Source organism: Rhinolophus ferrumequinum, chromosome 17, assembly GCF_004115265.2.
Source record: "Rhinolophus ferrumequinum isolate MPI-CBG mRhiFer1 chromosome 17, mRhiFer1_v1.p, whole genome shotgun sequence".
Lineage (NCBI taxonomy): Eukaryota > Metazoa > Chordata > Mammalia > Chiroptera > Rhinolophidae > Rhinolophus > Rhinolophus ferrumequinum.
In genome coordinates this window covers 52,328,463-52,348,599 of record NC_046300.1, presented here as the reverse complement: position 1 = coordinate 52,348,599, position 20,137 = coordinate 52,328,463, and the positions used below count along the sequence as shown (strand labels likewise).

At 34.4% G+C, this 20,137-nt stretch overlaps 1 protein-coding gene across 1 annotated transcript in view; it reads left to right on the top strand.

The window, feature by feature from the left end:
* Nucleotides 1-20,137, top strand: part of DNAH12 (dynein axonemal heavy chain 12) — a 190,131-nt gene that overhangs the window by 24,956 nt on the left and 145,038 nt on the right. Inside the window, exons 12-17 of the mRNA XM_033131749.1 lie at nt 1,551-1,729; nt 4,971-5,106; nt 14,466-14,591; nt 15,516-15,650; nt 15,986-16,179; nt 16,791-17,034. Of these exons, the coding sequence (XP_032987640.1) occupies nt 1,551-1,729; nt 4,971-5,106; nt 14,466-14,591; nt 15,516-15,650; nt 15,986-16,179; nt 16,791-17,034 (1,014 nt within the window). The remainder of the gene's footprint in view (nt 1-1,550; nt 1,730-4,970; nt 5,107-14,465; nt 14,592-15,515; nt 15,651-15,985; nt 16,180-16,790; nt 17,035-20,137) is intronic.

Below are 20,137 nucleotides of genomic sequence, written 5' to 3'. Positions count from 1 at the left end.
AGGCTAGGGGTATAGAGAAAAAAAGATTGGCCACGATTTTGTAAGTGTTGAAGCTGGATGGATAATGGGTACATTTTGCCAATTTTTATGTTTAAAATATTCAATTAAAAAGTGAAATATATTGTGAAATATAACACAATACAGAAAAGCATGTAAAGCATATGGGTGCAGACTTATAGGTAATTATAACCTAACAGCTACCTAGATTAATAATTGGAACTTTGCAGCACTCCAGAAGCCACCCACCTGCCTTTCCCCAATGATAACCCTCTCCCTTATTTATTGTTAATTATTATCCTGATATTTCTTGCTATTCTTTATAGTTTTACCACCTATGTATGCATCCTTAGATAATATAGTTTAGTTTTATCCATGGTAAGTTTATATGAAAGATATCATATGTATTCTTTTTTTTCTTTCTCATCATTGTAAAATTCCCCCATATTTTGCATATAATCAGTTTATCACAGCATAACATTCCCTTGTATTAATACGCCATCCTGTGTACTGTAAGTGGACGTTTGTATTGTTTCCAGTGTGCCATATTTTTTTTTGATCCAGCCCATTTTCTTTTCTACATCTGTTAATTACATCGCAGAAAAACTGGATGATGGTACTTGAGAGTAAGAAAACATCTATCCTCCCTTTTCTAGTGCCATAAGTTCTATCTACTCTCTATTTGGTATATTTCATACCAAGAACCAAGCAGGCTCTCAGTGTAGTCTTTGAATTAATTGATTAATATCCTCTGCTCCCTTAAACATTGAAAACTGGAGACTATGGAAAAATAGAGTAGTCTTGAGAGAGAGGGAAGTAAAGGGAAAGTCTCCTTAAGGAAAAATAAAAGAAATGGGCCTTTTGATTGAGGGTGGAGATGGGGTAAGAAGGTAGAGAGTCAACCCTAAAGATGTATTGTGAAATTAAGTCAAAGTTGGCCAAAATTGGCAGGTATATTTCATTTTCACAAAATGAAGTGTAACTTGTGAGGTTTACTACTTTGTTTAATTTTAATAAATTATCCCAGTGTCTGGGTATTAAGAAGTTGTATACATTTCAATATTTTAGATCTTTGGTAGTGGCAGAACACAATATTTCTTTCCTGGATTATTGTGACCAAAACCAAAAAGCTCCTTATATTTCTTTTTCTGAAGATTCAATTAGAACCTTCAGTGAGGCATTAGTAATGACACAAGCAAGTATTTGTCAGCTAAGCAAATTGCCACATGAGATAGATTTGTTTCTAAACAGAGATGAGTTGACTTTGGGGATAGGTTTTTTTTTTTTTTTATAGTTACTGAGGGAAATTTCACCTTCTGGGATGCATAGATATTGATGCTGTAATGGCACCGTATTAGATACTACTTACTGGTAGATTGAAAAATTCCTTAGTGAAAGGAGAGATGAAACAAAGATTTATGCAAAAAAGGGAAAAATTTTAGTCACTTAGCAAAAGAAATGAGTTTGCATTTATATTACATAATTAAGAATTTCACCGTAATACAGTACTATAAAATCAGTGATGAATTTAAAAATTCTAAACTTTTTTTTAGGTTATAGGAAAATTTTTAAGTCTTGCCTCAGAAATCATGCTTTTGCCTCAGTGGGTTCATTACCCTATGGTGCATTTGGATTGTGAAGATTTGAAGACAGGCCTAACAAACAAAGCAAGAGCCTTTGCAAACATATTATTAAATGATATAGCTTCAAAACATAGAAAAGAAAATGAACGGTAAGTACAATTAGTTGCTAAACTTAGAATTATAGAGCTAAAGAAATATTTTGCTAATAATAACTCTTGTTTAAAAACAAAAGATTAAAATATAAATACTATAACTTTTTCTCCATAGCTGCCTTCTGAGGAGGTTCCTTTGTAATCCTGTTGGTGTGGTTTCTATTTTGTTTAATATTGTTTGAAACTAGTTTTGAGGCAACCCAGGATTTAAAAAAAAAAAGAAGAAATTGAAATAAACTAGTGTTTGGATACAGGTTGCATGAAAATGGAAAGACTGTAGAATTTCATTAATATTGGGAATATCTGCAATCATTTCTGACCCCAATATTTACGTGTTGTGTCACCTGGCTTATTTTTCTCATCTGTAAAATGGAGACAGTAATGCTTTGCAGGGTGGCTATAAAATTGAATAAACTTGTGGTCTGCTATGCTAGCTGAATGTGTTTTGCCAATGTATTTTACTGTCTCACACTGCATTTTATTTTGTTAAACAAATTTTCAATATGCTATCAAAATTTTAACATTAGGAGATTACACACACACACCACCACCCCCCCCCCACCCCCCCCCACCCCCCCCCTGCAACGATCTCTTACTTTTCTTGAAAAAGTGGAAAGACCCTGCCTTGCTGGGCTGGGCCTGCCACTGTAACTGGAGTTGAAAAGCAGTTTCCCTTTTTGACAAGGAATGTGCCCTCTGATGTGTTTACCCAGTGCTTAAGCAACTCATCATTCAACTCATCTGACTCATTTGTTACCTGTCTGGCCTAAGGAATCTTAATTTGTAACTTTTGTAAAGTATATATATGTGTGTGTGTGTGTATATATATATATACACACACACATATATATATGTATATATATGTAAAGTATATGTATAAAGTATATATATATATTTTGTAAAATATATATGTATATATATATTAGTTTTAATCTTTTTTTTGTGTGTGTATATATATATATATATATATTCGTATAAAGCACCCTAACAGTGCCTGAACATGGTGCTCAATAAATGTTAGCCATAAAATAAAAAATAAATAAATGTTAGTTATTGTGTTTATTTTCCCAGAAGCAATGTAAAAAAATTATGTGCTTTGGAATCAGAAAGACCTGCATTTGAATCCTGGCTCTTCCACGACCTAGTTTCGTAACTCTAGGCAAATTACTGTCATGGAGCCTCAGTTTTCTGCTGTGCCAGCTATGACAAAAATACCCTCCTTGAAGAACTAATGTTAGGATCACAGATAACATTTGTAATGCATCTAGCACCATGCTTTGCATAGAATAGATACCCAATAAAGGGACCTATCACATCAATATTTTAAAATGAATAAAAAATATGACTGTCAGAAGTCAAGTATTTATCAGACACACTTTGTACAAAATTATACTGCACAAAAGATATCAAAGACAGTAAAGTATTAGATTATCCATTTCTAACAATCCTGTTGAGTAATGACAATGCCATAGTTATTCTAAAAATGATTTATGTTTAATATTACTTTTTTTGGTATTTATTTTTTATATCTGTGACTTTTCTGAAAAGTTCTATTCCAACAAAATAATTGTATCTTGTTATAAACCCATGACATAAGAGCAGCTGAAAAGTTTCCTCTACCTAGTGCATTCTTTAATTCCTTCCTATTTAAATTCCATATTTAAGTAACATAAAAAGGAGGAAATGTGTGCCACTAAGTACAATTTATTAAATAAATTAATAATCTTTAAAGAGCAATTTGCTTCGCAGTTCGGTTTAATCTGCTCGAGCTGCCATGTTCTCATTTTGTTTGCCTCCTTTTCTTTTGCTGCAGTCTTTCCCCAAGGCACTCGGATTCTTCTCTAGCAGAAGAAAGCACTCCTAGTAGGATCATGTCTTTTTCGCATTATCCATGTTAATACATGCTCCTAAGTTTTTGATAATCAAGAATTAGCTATCAAGCCCTACGTGATCTGAATCCTGCTTACCTCTCCAACTTCATTTTATGTCCTCTTCTTGACATTCATGCTGGCCTGCTTGCCGTTCCTAAAATATGCCAAGCTTATTGCTACCTCAGGCTTTTGTCCTTGCTATTTTTTTGTTCTTGGAAGTTTTTTCCTGATATTTGTATTACTTACTGTTTTCTTACCTTGAATATCACCTCCCTAAAGAGGCCTTCCTTGGCCATTCTATATAAAATGGCCCTTTCTCTACACTCCATCATCCTTTATCGCTTTACCTTGCTTTATTTTTCTTCATAGCATTTTTTTACTACGTCACATTGTGTGATGTATTTATGTGCTTTTGTTTCTCAGCTTGAATGTAAGCTTTATAAGGGAAGGGACTTGATCTGTTTGCTGCTGTATCTCCATTGCTTAGAACTTTGCTTAGCATATTGTATTTACTCAATTATTTATTAAATGAATGAATGACAAGGTATAATTACCACACAATAGAAATAAAATAGCTACATGAACTAAATTTATTTTTTAAACCACTTACCTCGTTTATACTTTGTTTTTGCATGAGGTTTTTCTGATATTGGCATGACAATACAGATATTGCAAAGCACAGGGAATAAGTTCTATGGAATGTATATTTAGTTGAAGGATGGCTATATGATGTTTATACTTACATATATAAGATACTCTAAGAGATTTGTAGATTTAAAAAAATGTGTACCGAGGTTTGATCTTTTTACCTGCTATACTGCCATTATTCACAAGAGGCACTAATAATAATAACTAATGATTATACTAACAATTATAGTTACCAGTAAACGATACTGTGCTGTGCTATATATTTGCCTCTTTTACATTCATTATTGTATTACAACAATGTGCCAAGATGAATGTTAATAATTTCACTTTATAGGTATGGAAACTAAACTCAGAGATTTGCTTAAGTTCACGAAGCTAGTAACAGCTGAGGCAGGACTTGGATTTAGGGCTACCTGATCCAGTGTACATTCTATGTTACACTGCTTATTTGGGTATTCAAGAGAGTTGAAGAGATCAGTAAAAAAAATAAATATACCATAATTTTTACACGAAAATATTACCTTAATTTTATAGATGTATGATGTATGCTGAGTTTTATCAGATGTTATGCTTAAATATTTTAACATATCTTAGTGAATTAACCAATTATTTTTAGGATATCACAGTTTCTATTTTATAGTAATCATAATAACACACACTTATTGAGTATGGTACAGCATTAATTACCATAACTATAGTAACGCAAAGTATTATGTCAGTATTTGCAGTGAATTTGAAGCAATTAAAGAGCATGCATTAAAAGTCCCAGAAACAACAGAAGAGATGATGGATCTGGTATCTTATGTGGAAAAAGCCCGGACAGTAAGAATTCAAGACTTGGTTTTAAGGATTAAGGTATCTTTTAATTTGTGTATTTTAAAAGTTTTTTTATTGTGAAATATGAGAAATATATTAAAAATGTGTAAAACATATAGTTAAACAAATAGTTAATAATGTAAGCACCTATATTGCCACCACCCAGGTCAAGAAATATGATATTGCCAGCATCCAGAAGTACTCTGCATGTGACATTCTGGCAATAAATTTCTTTAGCTTCTTCTTTTCTGGGAAGCTCTTTATCTCTCTTTCAATTTTAAATGATAGCCTGGCTGGATAAAGCAATCTAGGTTGTAGGCCTTTGTTTTCCATCACTTTGAGTACCTCCTTCCACTCCCTCCTGGCCTGCAATATTTCTGTAGGAAAGTCATTTTATAATCTTATAGGAGTTCCCTTGTATGTAACCCGCTGTCTTTTTCTTGCTGCTTTTAGGATTCTCTCTTTGTCTTTAACCTTTGCCATTTTAACTATAATGTGTCTTGGTGTGGACCTGTTTGGGTTTCTCCTGGTTGGAACTCTTTGCACTTTCTGGGCTTGTATATCGGTTTTCTTCACCAGGTTAGGGAAGTTTTCAGACATTATTACTTCAAATATGTTCTTGATCCCTTGCTCCCTCTCTTCACCTTCTGGTATTCCTATGATGCGCATGTTGTTGCGTCTGGTGTTATGCCAGAGGTCTCTTAAACCATCTTCATTGTTTTTAATTCTTTTTTCTTTTTGTTCCGTTTGGGTGTTCTCTACTAACTTGTCTTCTAAGTCGCTGACTCGATGATCCTCTGCCTCATTTAACTTGCTGGTAGTTCCTTCAAGTGTGTTCTTTATTTCAGTAATTGTATTCTTTAGTTCTAACTGGTTGTTCGTTATGATTTCTACATCCCTCTTTATGTCGTCTCTAAGCTCCTTAAACATTCTTATCATCAGTGTACTGAACTCTGTCTCTGATAGGTTGGTTACCTCTATTTCATTTGGTTCCAATTCTGGAGGCTTCTTCTGTTCTTTTATTTGGGACATGTTTCTTTGTTTCCCCATTCTGGCTGACTCTGTGTTTGCTTTGATGTATTAGGTAGATCCCCTAGGGTTCTTGGTTTTGCTGGATTATCTTATTTGTAGTATGTGTCCTTTATATTTGACTTTCCCTATTCTCCTGTGCGTGTGCCCCAAAGATGACTCTTGTGTTATGTATATTGTCCTGTTAAAGCTGAGCTTTGATTGCTTTTGGCTTGTCAGTAGGTGAGATTGACTCCTAGGCTGACTAGTGAGACTTGGCTCCACCCACAGTGAATGATCTGCTGTGTGAGGGTTGACCGCTCAAATGAGGCTTGGCCCCTAAGGGCTCTTGTGCCTGTAGAGAATTCCCTCTGAGTGTGTCACTACAAACCCGGTAGTACTCTGGTTTGGTCTGGAGTTGGCCTCGGGGTGTGTTGAATTTCTTGAATTGGGCCCTGGTGTAAAGCAATTTCAGAACAGAGCAAATCACCAAGCACGACAAAAACAACAACAAAGAAAAAACCAAATACATTCACATGTAAAAACAACCGATAACCCACACTCAACACAGGCAAAAATATCAAAGATATAAAAACAAAACAAAACAAAAAAAGCAGCCCCAGCCTTGGCTTAAGCCAACCAAGTAATCTCCAGGTTGTCCTCTGCTGTACAAAGAATGCTCTGCATTTTGTGCAGGCAGAGCCGGTCACCTGGTGCCCAGAGTGACCTTGGGAATGCAGATTTAGATGAGTGGGGCTATGGGGTCTGGATGGTAGTTTTTACAAAGTCAGTGCAGTTTCTGCTCTTGCCTGCACATGTGTGCACTGAGAGTAACACAGCCAGGCATTTATCCAGGTCTCCTGAGTCTTGGGGTGGGGGGGGGGGAGGGGGTGTGTGTGTGTGTGTGTGGAGAGAGAGAGAGAGAGAGAGAGAGAGAGAGAGAGAGAGAGAGAGAGGGGAGAGAGGGGGGGGAGGGAGAGAGGGAGAGGGAGAGGGGGAGAGAGGAAGAGAGAGAGAGAGAGAGAGAGAGAGAGAGAGAGAGAGAGAGAGAGAGAGAGAGAGAGAAATATTTCTGAGCAGCTGATAGCCCAGAGCTGCGTCTGTGGCCTACTGCTGATCCCTGGGAGTGTCTCTGAAGTTATAATTGCCCTGCCCTAGGCAGGCCAGAAAAGGTGGGGCTTGGGGGTGGAGGGGTCCTTTGTCTCCCAGCCCAGCAGTGCCACACTCTTCCCATAGGCCAGAAAAGGTAGGGCCTGGGGGTGGAGGGGTCCTTTGTCTCCCAGCCCAGCAGTGCCACATTCTTCCCGCAGGCCAGAAAGGGTGGGGCCTGGGGGTGGAGGGGTCCTCTCTCTCCCAGCCCAGCTGCGTCTCTGCGGCTGCAGATGTGGGCCGAGGCTCCACTCGACTCTCTTCCCTCTTCCCCTGGCTCCCTTCCCTCTTCCCTTGCTCGCCCAGTTTGCCCACCTTCAAGTAATCCTCCTAGGAATCTCTTACCTGTTCTGTGTGATGAGCAGAGTCCTTTGCTGGGTTGTAGGCGTTCAGTTTGTGTAAGTTCCGAAGGAGAACTCAAGAAGCCCACCTCACTGCCGCCATTCCTATGACGTCATTTGCATGTGACTTTCTGATCATAACTACTATCTCCTTCTCTCCCCTAGAGGTTTCAGGTTGGTTTCTACAGTAATCATATATATGTTTTCCTTAAGTTCCACAAACTACATGTGCATCTTTAAACAAAATAGATTAAATTTTTTTTTCTTTTATAGTTTCTCCATTTAGTATTATACATATGCCTTCTCCAGCACAGGACTATATACCTATTCACTATATTGTACTCTAATTATTTTGTTTAAAAATATGAAAGATAACATATATAAAAATTGCATAAAAATAAATTGTACAATTTAAAATGTTATAAAGACCCATGAATTATCACCCAGGGAAAGAAATAGAACCTAACCAATGCCCCAGAAGCCCATCACAATCTGTCTTTTTCTGGATGTGAACACTATCCTGACTTTTAATCACTTCCTTGCTCTTCTTTATAGTTTTATTATCTAAATATGCATTCCTAATCAGTATAGCTAACTTTTGTCTCATTTTGATTATTATATAAATAGAATCATACTGTTTCTTTTCTTTTGTATCTTGTCAACATTATGTTAGTAATGTTGTTGTTCCTTAACTTTATTTTCATTGCTGTCTAGTAACCATATTCTGTAACTATACAATATTTATTATTTTAATTTTTTGTTCTAAAATTTGGGTTGTTTCTATTTTGCTATTAATAGCAATGCTGCTGGGAACATTTCTATACATGTATCCTGGTGCATATGTTCATGTGTGTGTTATAACATATACTTATTTTCAAGCTTACTAGCTAAGGCAAAACTCTTTCCAATTTTATACTCCTATCAGCAGTGTATAACAGTCCTATTATTTTACATCTTTACCCATATTTCGTATTGTGAGATATTGAACATTTTGCCACTTTGTTGGATGGTGGTCACTGTATTTTTAATTTATATTTTCTTGTAAAGAGGTGAATTTGAACACTTTTCATATGCTTATTGATCATTTAGTGTCCTTCTGTGAACTGCCAGTACATGTCTTTTGCCCACTTTTCTTTTCAATCATTATGTCTTTTTCCTGTTTATTTGTAATAGATTTAAAAAAAAAATCCATAGCAGGTAAAATATAACAAAAGTTAACATCTTAACCATTTTAAGTATATAATTCAGTGTAATAGTTTTGCATATGTTATTGATAAGTATCCCTTCTTAACCCTGTAATTTTACTTTTTACTGGTGTTTTTGATGAATAGAAGTTACTAATTTTATTTATTTTTAATAGTTTTTTATTTTTCAATTACATTTGACATACAATATTATATTAGTTTCAGGTGTACAACATAGTGATTAAACATTTATATAATTTATGAAGTGATCACCCTGATAAATCTAATGCCCATCTGACACCATACATAGTTATTACAATATTATTAACTATATTCCCTATTCTGTACTTTACATCCCCATGACTTTTATAACTACCAATTTGTACTTCTTAATCCCTTCCCCCTTTTCACCCATGTCCCCAACATCCCTCCCATCTGGCAACTGTCAAAATGTTCTCTCTGTATCAATGAATTTGTTGCTGTTTTGTTTGTCCATTTATTTTGTTTTTCAGATTCCACATATAAGTGAAATCATGTAGTATTTGTCTTTCTGTGTCTAACTTATTTCACTTAGCATAATACCCTCTAAGTTCATCCATGTGGTTGCAGATGGCAAGATTTCATTCTTTTTTATGACTGAATAATATTCCATTATATATATATGTATGTATATATATATATATATATATATATATATATATATATATATATATATAAATAATTCCTTTATCCATTCATCTATTGATGGATACTTGGTTGATTCCATATCTTGGCTATTGTAACTTCTTAATTTAAATGCAATCAAGTAGAGCAATCTTTTATTTTATAGCTAGTGTCTTGTTTAAGAAAATTTTTCCTACACAGGGTCATCAAGCTTTTTTCTTTTTTTTTTTTTTTTTGTATCCTTTCCTAGAAAGCCGTTTAGTTTTGCCTTTCAGGCTTGGGTTTTCAGTTCTTCTGGAATTTTATTTTTGTGAACGGTGTGAGGTCCAATTTAATTATTTTTCCATATATATAAGCACTTATGTATTTATTGAAGAGACTACCCTTTCCTCACTGCTCTGCAATGCCACCTTTATCAAATATCAAGTGTCCATATATGTACGGATCTGTTTTAAAACATTCTATTGTGTTCCATTGGCCTTTTTATCTATCCTTGTATCAGTAACACACTGACTTAATTAGAACAGGTTAAATATAATAACAATAATAAATTGATATCTGGTAGAGCATGTCCTCTGCCTCTATCAAGTTTCTTTCTTATTCTTGGCCCTTTAGCATTTTCATACAAATTTTAGACTTAGCTTATCATATTCCATAAAATAACTTTTTGGGATTTTGATTGAGATTGCATCAAATTGATAATAAGCTTAGAGAATTCGCTTCTTTCTTACATAAATTTTAGAATCAGTTTTTCACATCCCACAAAAATCTGTTGGGATTTTGATTAGAAGTGCATTAAAAAATGGAGAGAATGAGGACATGTACAATATAGAGTCTTCCAAATCATGATAAACATTTATTCACCTCTTCTTTAATATCTGTTAATATTTCACAATTTTCTCTGTAGAGGTTTTGCACATCTTTTGTTAGATATATTTTCAGGTACTTAATATCTTTTAATGTTATATTAAATTATAGTTTAAACTTTTTCATCTTTTTATTACTTGAATACAGAAATACAATTAATTTATGTAATTATTAGACTTTATTTTTTTGAACAGTTTTAGATTTACAGAAAAATCGAGCAGATAGTACAGAGAGTTCCCATATTATGTGCACACCCATACACACACTGCTTTCTCATTAACATCTTACATTAGTATGGAACATTTGTTACAATTAATAAACCAATATTGATTACATTATTAACTAAACTCCACAGCTTATTAAGATTTCCTTAGTTTTTACTTAATGTCCTTTTTCTATTCTAGGAACCTATCTAAGATATCACATTATTACCATTATTACCAGTTACCATGTCTCCTTAGGCTCCTCTTGTCTCTGACAGTTTCTTAGACTTTCCTTGTTTTTGATGACCTTGCAAGTTTTAAGAAGTTGGAATTTATCTGATGTTATTCTCATGATTAGAGTAGGGTAGAGTTTTGGGAGAAGGATCACAAAAGTAAAGTGCCTTTTCCATCACATGATATCAAGGGTGTGTATTATCAACATGACTTACCATAATTGATGTTGACCTTGATCACCAGGCTGAAGTAGTTAGCGTTTATCGGTCTCTCCACTCTTTTTCTCCCCCTTTCTATACTGTCCTCTTTGGAAGGAAGTTACTATATGCTGCCCATACTTAAGAACTGGGGAGTTATGTTCTCCTCCCTTAGAATGGAGTACCTACGTCACTTATTTGGAATTCTTCTGCATGGGAGATTTGTCTCTTCTCCCCCACACTTACTAATTTATTCAATCATTTATTTATGCCAGTATGGACTCATGGATATTTATTTTATACTTTGGGCTATAATATAATATAAAACTTGTTTTATATAAAATTTATATCAATCTCTAAATTTTTTCTTAATTAAAATTTTTATTTTTTATTTTTTTTTTATTAGTTTCAGGTGTACAAAGCAATGTAATAGTTAGACATTTACACCCCTCACAAACTGGTAACACCTCCCAATCTACTACCCCTCTAACATTGTATAACATTGTATATAACTGTTACAATACCAATGACTATCTTCCCTATTCTGTACCCCAAATCCCGTGGGGGGGAATATATATATACAAACACACACACACACACACACACACACGCACACATACATATATATATATAAAATTTAATTATAGTTGACATTCAATATTATTCTACTTCAGCCTCAGATGTATATAGCACATTGGTTAGGCATCTACACAGTCTATGAAGTGATCCCACTGGTAACTCCAGTGCCCATCTGACACCTTACATAATCTTTACAACATTATTGATTATATTCCCCATACTGTATTTCATATCCCTGTGACTATATTGTGACTACTAATTTGCACTTTCTAATCCCTTCATCTTCTCCCCCATGCCCCCCATCTAGCAACCATCAGTTTTTTCTCTGTATCTCTGAGTCTATTTCTGTTTTGTTTGCTCATTTATTCTGTTCTTTAGATTCCCACATATAAGTGAGATCATATAGTATTTGTCTTTCTCAGTCTGATTTATTTCACTTAGCGTAATATTCTCTAGGTCCATTATGTTGTTGCAAATGGTAAGATTTCATTCTTTTTTATGGTCAAGTAATTCTCCATTGTATAAATGTACCACAGTTTCTTTATCCAATCGTTGATTGATGGGCATTTCGGTTGTTTCCATCTCGTGGCTATTGTGAATAGCGCTGCAATAAACATAGGGGTGTATATATTTTTTTGAATTACTGTTTTGGATTCCTTTGGATAGATACCCAGGAGTGGAATTGCTGGTAGTTCCATAAGGTAGTTACATTTTCAATTTTTTGAGGTACCTCCATACTGTTTTCCATATTGGCTGCACCAATCCACATTTCTACCAACAGTGCATGAGGATTCCCTTTCTCCACATCCTGCCAGCACCTGTTGTTTGTTGATTTATTGATGATAGCCATTCTGACCGGAGTCATAATGAGGTGGTATCTCATTATGGTTTTAATTTGCATTTCTCTAATGATTAGTGACATTGAGCATTTTTTCATGTCTGTTGGCCATCTGTATGTCCTCTTTAGAGAAATACCTCTTCATGTCTTCTGCCCATTTTTTAATTGAGTTGTTTGTTTTTTTGGTGTTGAGTTATATAAGTTGTTTTTTAAATTAAATTTTGGATATTAACTCTTTATCAGATGTATCATTGGCAAATATCTTCTCCCATTCAATAGGATGCCTTTTTGTTTTATTGATGGTTTCCTTTGTTATGAAAAGACTTTTTAGTTTTATGCAGTCTCACATATTTATTTTTTCTTTTGCTTCCCTTGCCCGAGTGGATATATCAGTAAACATATTACTAAGGGTAGTGTCTGTGAATTTACACTCTATATTTTCTTCTAGGAGTTTTATGATTTCGGGTAATACATTTAAGTCTTTAATCAACTTTGAATTTATTCTTGTATATGGCGTAAGCAAGTGGTCCAGTTTCACTTTTTTGCATGTATCTGTCCAGTTTTCCCAGCACCATTATTAAATAGACTGTCTTTACCCCAATGTAAATTCTTGCTTCCATTGTCATAGAATAAATGACCATACAGGCTTGGATTTATTTCTGGACTCTCTCTTCTGTTCCATTGATCTATGTGTCTGTTTTTATGCCAATACCATGCTGTTTTTATTGCTATAGACTTGTAGTATGATTTGATGTCAGGTAGCGTGATACCTCCCACTTTGTTCTTATTTCTCAAGATTGCCGTGGGTACTCGGGGTCTTATATGGTTCCATATAAATTTTAGGACTATTTGTTTCAGTTCTGTGAAAAATATCATTGATAGTTTGATAGGGATTGCATTGAATCTATATATTGCCTTAGGTAGTGTGGACATTTTAACTAAAAATTTTTTCTTTAAAATTTTTATATATTATTTATTTATCTTTTACATTTTAAAAGTTTATCTGAAGATTCTTTTGGAATGTCTACATATACAATTATATAACTTGCAAATAATAAGAGTTTGGTTTTGTCCTCATCAGATATACATTTCCAAAACTTTTATTTTCTTTGCTAATGGACTGGTTAGGACTTCTAGTACAATGTTGAATAGCAGTCATCTTGATCCCAAGCTCAAAGGGAGAGCTTTTAAGATTTTACGATTACGTATGACATTTCCTGTAGGTTTTTTTTATAGGTACCTTTATTAGATTACTAAGGTCTCTTACATTAAGTATGTTTTTTAAAAATATTATGAATGGATGTTGAATTTTATCAAATACTTTTCTTCATTTATTGAGATGATCAAACACTTTTTTCCTTTATTAATACAATTAATTACACGAATGACTTTATTAAGGTTATATCTCTACATGCAATACAATACATATATATTTGCACTTATATATATATATGTATATTATATACCTATACATCATATTATATCTCAAACTAAAAACCTCAAATTAGCCTTTGAGTCTCTATTTCAGTTCTTAAAAATTACAGCACTGCATATGGATCAATGAATACTATAGGAGGTAAAGATATTCAACTTCTCTACTCAGGTAAAACTAATGGACTTCCAAGTTTTTTTTCCTTTGCCATTCACCCCTACAGTCTTTCTGGACAATTGCTGTATATTAATGGTAGGTAAAAAGGTGGTAATGTCATTTAAGATGCAAAACAAAATTAGAGATGCTAAAATCTTTGTCATCAAAGATTCAAAATAAGAATAAAAAATATAAAATCCTTTAAAATCAAAAGTAAAATCTTCTTGAACAAAAGCTGCATATTTGATTACCTTTTTCAGTCATATTCAAGGAAGACCAAGAGTATCTTTATGTCAAATCAGTTGCAAGTAAAAACTTTTTAAGAGCTTTATTTTCAGTATAGAAATTTACAGTTGTGTGGTATGAAGGCAAATAGAAAATCCTAGAGCTACTGAAATACCCATGTGATTTGGGTGATATGAATTATCAGTTAACAATCTGAGTCAAATTGAAATTTGAAAGAGTATTAGAAATTGTTATTGGCTCTCTGTTTCATATTGCCTTAGATTTTCTATATGGTGTATTATATATAGAGTTTCTTTTGTAGGAATCCAAACGCCGAATGATTTACTTTTTAGATGTATTTCTATTTCCTCAAGAAGATTTAATTTTAAATTCAACTGTCCTTATGTGGCCTTGGAAAATTAATCCCATCTTTGATGAAAATGATGAGGTAAATGTATTTTTAAGCATGAATTTTATATTCTGACATTGACATTTTAAGCACACTGTTTATTTAATTTTCATGCATACTTGCCATCTATCTTTAAAAAGTAACTGTCAATATGAGTTTGGGGCTAGCAACATTTATGGCCCTGCAGGTTTAAGACAGGGTGTTAGGCTTAACTCACAGGATCTGGTAAGAAGTGGGGCTAAAGTTAAAGAAGTCAGAACTATTATATAAGTTGATGATAATAATAATAATAGTAATCACTGCACTGTTTTCCATTTATTAAACCATTTAATACAAAAATCCCAGGTAGTCTTATTTTTCCCATTTTATAGATGAGAAAAATGTCTCAGAGAAATTAAATAACTTGCCCAATATCACAGAGATAAGAAGTAGCAGAATCAGGATTTTGTATCAGACTTAGTTTAGGTTTTGAAAAAGTCCTAATGTAAGCCAATTTCTCCTAAATTTGGATGAAAAATGGTATAGTAGTTTAAAGCATGGACTTAAGTCAGATAAACCAAAGTTCTAATCCAAATTTTGACTTTTATGATTTTATGACATTGGACATGCCTCTTGACCTATATAAGCCTAAATTTCTTCATCTCTGAAATGTAGGTAAGGTGTTTAATAGTTCTTGATACATAGCACTTGCTCAGTAAATGGTAGCTTTTGTTGTTATCTCAGAATCTGTTAGTTAAAATATCTGATTAATAAATAAAAGTTGTTACAGTCACTTTGGAGATCTAGGAAAAATTGTTTGTGTAGTTTACTAGTTTTTGCATTTTAGTGTCAGTCAATGTTTTATTTTTGCACTCATTTTTACTTCTGTAATGGTTTTTATTATTATACAAAGCATTCAGATTTTTTATTTGATAATTCCTTTGTAACAAAATAATTAACATGATTATATTGTCTTTTTAAAAGCTCATTGAAAATGCTAAACATAAAAAAGAAAATGAGCTCCTAGTCAAGAGAGAGAAACTAATCTTGGAAATAGAAAAGGAATCACGCCGCATGGAAGAATTTACAGAATTTGCAGAACTGGACCACATGCATCAGGTCTGATAAATATGTAAGACAGTAGTTATGGCTGGCTCACAGAGTAAAATAGGGCATGTTTACATACATTTAAAAATATAGAAAAACATGTGCTTACTATGGCAAACAGGGGCCTGACTCTTAGGCTGGAACTGGTACTATTTATGTGATTTTTTGTGTGACTTAATTTTCTAAGATATAGCCATACTTTTTTGCTCTCTATCATAGTAATGTTGTGAAGCTGATATTTAAAGTTGTTATATAAATGCAAGGACATAGCCAATGCAGTATCATGTAATCTTATTTTTATAACATTACTTGGATATTTTTTGAGATAAGAAATTATTTGCTTTCAGTATGTCACCGATGTAAGACAACTACAGAAACGTATTCAGGAATCTGAAGAAGCAGTTCAGTTTATTAATAAAGAAGAGGAACTTTTCAAATGGGAATTGACAAAATATCCTGAACTGGATAAATTAAAAGTTACCATTGAGCCCTATCAAAAGTTTTTTAATTTAGTTTTGAAGTGGCAACGAACAGAAAAACGGTAATTTTTGGTAATGTAATAAAAATTAAGCAAATGATGTGAAAAGATTCTAAAATGAATGTATATTGACTTTTTGGTGTTGTTGGCTAAGTGTTTAAAGTAGGACTTATCTGCTCATTTGAAAGAGAACCCAGTAGCATATAGGAGAAGCATCAAATATTTCTAAGGTATCACCTCAGCTTAGTAATATAGTACCTAAAAGTATCATTTGGGTTTTTCAGAGTTGATTCATTTTTTATGTAATTAATTAATCTAACTAATGTTCACATCAAAAATATGGAGTCAAATCTGACTAATGTTCACATCAAAAATACGGAGTCATTTTATTTGGTACTGTTAGTCATCCATTTACATTTTATTTGGTACTGTTAGTCATCCATTTACAACCATTTATGTCCATTTACATCCAGTCTGATGCATATTTTTAGCCATGCAGCATAGTTGAAATTATTGTTTTAATCTTGTCTCTCTACTATCTGCTCTATCTGTGATTTTAACTACTCTTGCTCTCAATTGTTTCTCTTGTGAAATGAGAGACCTAGCCTAAAGAATCTCTAAAGCCCCTTTAAACTCCAGAGTCTCTTAGTTTAATTTTTTTTTTCTCAATTTAGGTGGATGGATGGAGGGTTTTTGGACCTTAATGGAGAAAGCATGGAAGCTGATGTAGATGAATTTTCCCGAGAGATTTTTAAGACACTGAAATTTTTCCAAATGAAGCAAAAGAAGGAAATACAAGAACAAAGAAAGGCAGCAAAAAGACGATCTCTGGGAGAAGAGAAAATTGAAGAACAACCGAAAGATAATCCTACTATTACTATGTGCTCTACAGTAATGGAGCAGATAAAAGTTTTTAAGGTATAAACACAGTTAATGATATTTTAGAAAACCCTGGTAGAACTATTCACATCATCAAGTGCCAATGAAGAGAAATAGAGAGATTTGGAAGCAAGACCAAAGTTGAATCCAGAACACTTGGTCTATTACTCAATTTGTGCTTCATTCTTTCCTGATGATGTCATCGAAATCAATTTCTTCATAGAACATCTCTTGACAAAATAATAGACTATACTGACTAGCTACAATGCTATAAAGAGGGTGAAAAAAATAACTAAGACAGACCAATTAGCTTGTACTAAGAGCAGCAGCACAGGGTAACAGTTAGTTGAGAAAGTTTTGGAGTCACACTACCTAGGTTTATATCACAGTTCTGTGTTTGGTAGTGGCATATCTTGGGCAAGATATATAGCCTCTTGTGCCTCAGTCACCTCGTTTATAAAGAGAGGATAATAACAGTTTTTGTGACAGTTAGCATTGCATCCAACTTCCCAAGGCAGTAGTGACACTGGTTCTAATTGTAGTGCCAAGTTTCCACCACTGTCAGAGTACATGCTCAGAGTACAAACTCTGTAATGGGATTTTGAGCATTGTTCTGTCTGCGTCTAGCAGTCTGAAATTCCATGAGCTGTCTGATTTTTCTTTTCATTTAATAATTTTTTACTTTTCAATTATAAATGACATACAATATTATATTAATTTCAGGTATACAACATAATGATTAGACATTTATATAACTCACGAAGTGATCACCCCGATAAATCTAGTACCCATCTGACACCATAGTTATTGCAGTATTTTTAACTATATTCCTTATGCGATACTTTACATCCCCATGACTATTTTATAAGTACCAATTTGTAGTTCTGAATCCCTCCCACTTTTTCACGCATCCCCCAAACCCACATTCCATCTGGCAACCATCAAAATGTTTTCTGAATCTGAGTTTCTGTTTTGTTTGCTTGTTTATTTTGCTTCTTAGATGCCACATGTAAGTGAAATCATATGGTATTTGTCTTTCTCTGACTTATTTTACTTAGACTAATACTCTCATGGTATGTCCCCATTGTTACAGATGGCAAAATTTAATTTTCTTAAATGGCTGAGTAGTATTCTATTGTATACATATACCACCTCTTCTTTATCCATTCATCCGTTGATGCACACCCAGGTTGCCTCCATATCTTGGCCATTGTAAATAATGCTGCAATGAACATATGGATATACCTGTCCCCTCATGTATTATTTTGAATTTCTTTGGATAAATATCCAGAAGTGGAATTGTTGGGTTCTTCGGTCTCTTGTTATAGCCTTTGTTTTAAAGTCTGTTATGTCTGGTATAAGTTGCTAACCCAGCTTTTTTTCTTTTCATTCCCATTTTCACGAAATACCTTTTTCTATCCCTTTATTTTCAGTCTGTGTGTATTACATTATATAATGCAAGGGTATTGCATTATTCATCTTTTTTATCTTTTTTTTCCTACTTCTTCTTAAAGGAGTCCCCTTAACATTTCTTTTTTTTTAATTATTTAATTTATTTTAAATGCTTGGACTTGATTCTTTTTTTTTCTTTAGTAAATTTTATTGGGGGAATATTGGGGAACAGTGTGTTTCTCCAGGGCCCATCAGCTCCAAGTCGTTGTTTTCCAATCTAGTTGTGGAGGGCACAGCTCAGCTCCAAGTCCAGTCGCCGTTTTCAATCTTTAGTTGCAGGGGGCGCAGCCCACCATCCCATGTGGGAATTGAACCGGCAACCTTGTTGTTAAGAGCTCGTGCTCCTAACCAACTGAGCCATCTGGCTGCCCCTCTGGAAGCTTTGTGGCAGCTCATTGTCTTTAATCTGGTTGTGGAGGGCACAGCTCCCTGGCCCATGTGGGAATCGAACAGGCAACCCTGTTGTTGAGAGCTCGCATTCTAACCAACTGAGCCATCTGGCCACTCCCCCCTTCCCCTTAACATTTCTTGTAATGCTGGTTTGGTGGTGATGAACTCCTTTAGCTTTTTCTTGTCTGGGAAGCTTTTTATCTGTCCTTCGATTCTAAGTGATAGCGTTGCTGAGTAGCTTTCCAATTTGGGCTGTAGGTCTTTGCTTTTCATCACTTTGAATATTTCCTGTCAATCCTTTCTGGCCTGCAAAGTTTCTGTTGAGAAATCAGCTGACGGTCTAATGGCAGCTCCCTTGTAGGTAACTGACTGCTTTTCTTTTGCTGCTTTTGAGATTTTCTCTTTGTCTTTAACCTTTGGCATTTTAATTAACAGTGTACCTTCGTGTGGGCCTCTTTGGATTCATCTTGTTTGGGACTCTCTGTGCTTCTGGGCTTCTATACCTTTTTTTTTCGCCAGATTTTCTATCATTATTTCTTCAAACAATTTTCAATTTCTTGCTCTTTCTCTTCTCCTTCTGGTATCTCTATGATGTGAATGTTATTATGCCTGATGTGTTCACAGAAGCCCCGTAAACTCTCCTCATTTTTTGGATTCTTTTTTCTGATTGGGTATTGTCTGCTACCTTATCTTCTAAATCACTAATTTGATTGTCTGCTTCATCTAATATACTGTTGATTCCCTGTAATGTATTCTTCATTTCTGTTATTGTATTCTTTATTTCTGACTGGTTCTTTTTTACGTTTTCTGTCTCCATTTCTAGTTTCCTATCTCTTTGTTGCAGTTCTCCCTGAGATCATTGAGCATCCTAATAACTAGCGTTTGGAACTCTGTGTCTGGTAGATTGCTTATCTCCATTTTGTTTAGTTCTGTTTCTGGAGCTTTGTTTTCTTTTATTTGGGACAGTCCTCAGTTTGGCTGCCTTCTCATGTTTGTTTTTATGTATTAGGTAGAGCTGCTATGCCTCCTGGTCTTAGCAGAGCAGCCTTATGTAGTAGGTATCCTGTGGGACTCAGTGATGCAGTCTCACTGGTTACCAGAGTCAGGTGCTCCAGGTATGTCCCTTGTGTGGATTTTGTGTGCCCTCCTGTTGTAGTTGATCCTTGATTGCCATTTGCACATCAATGGGAGGGATTGACCCTTGAGCTGATTGGTTGTGAGGACTGGCTGTGACTACTGTGGAGAAACTCTTGTGCAGGGGCTGATCCTGGATAGCAGGGTTTGCTTTAGTGGGGCCCTG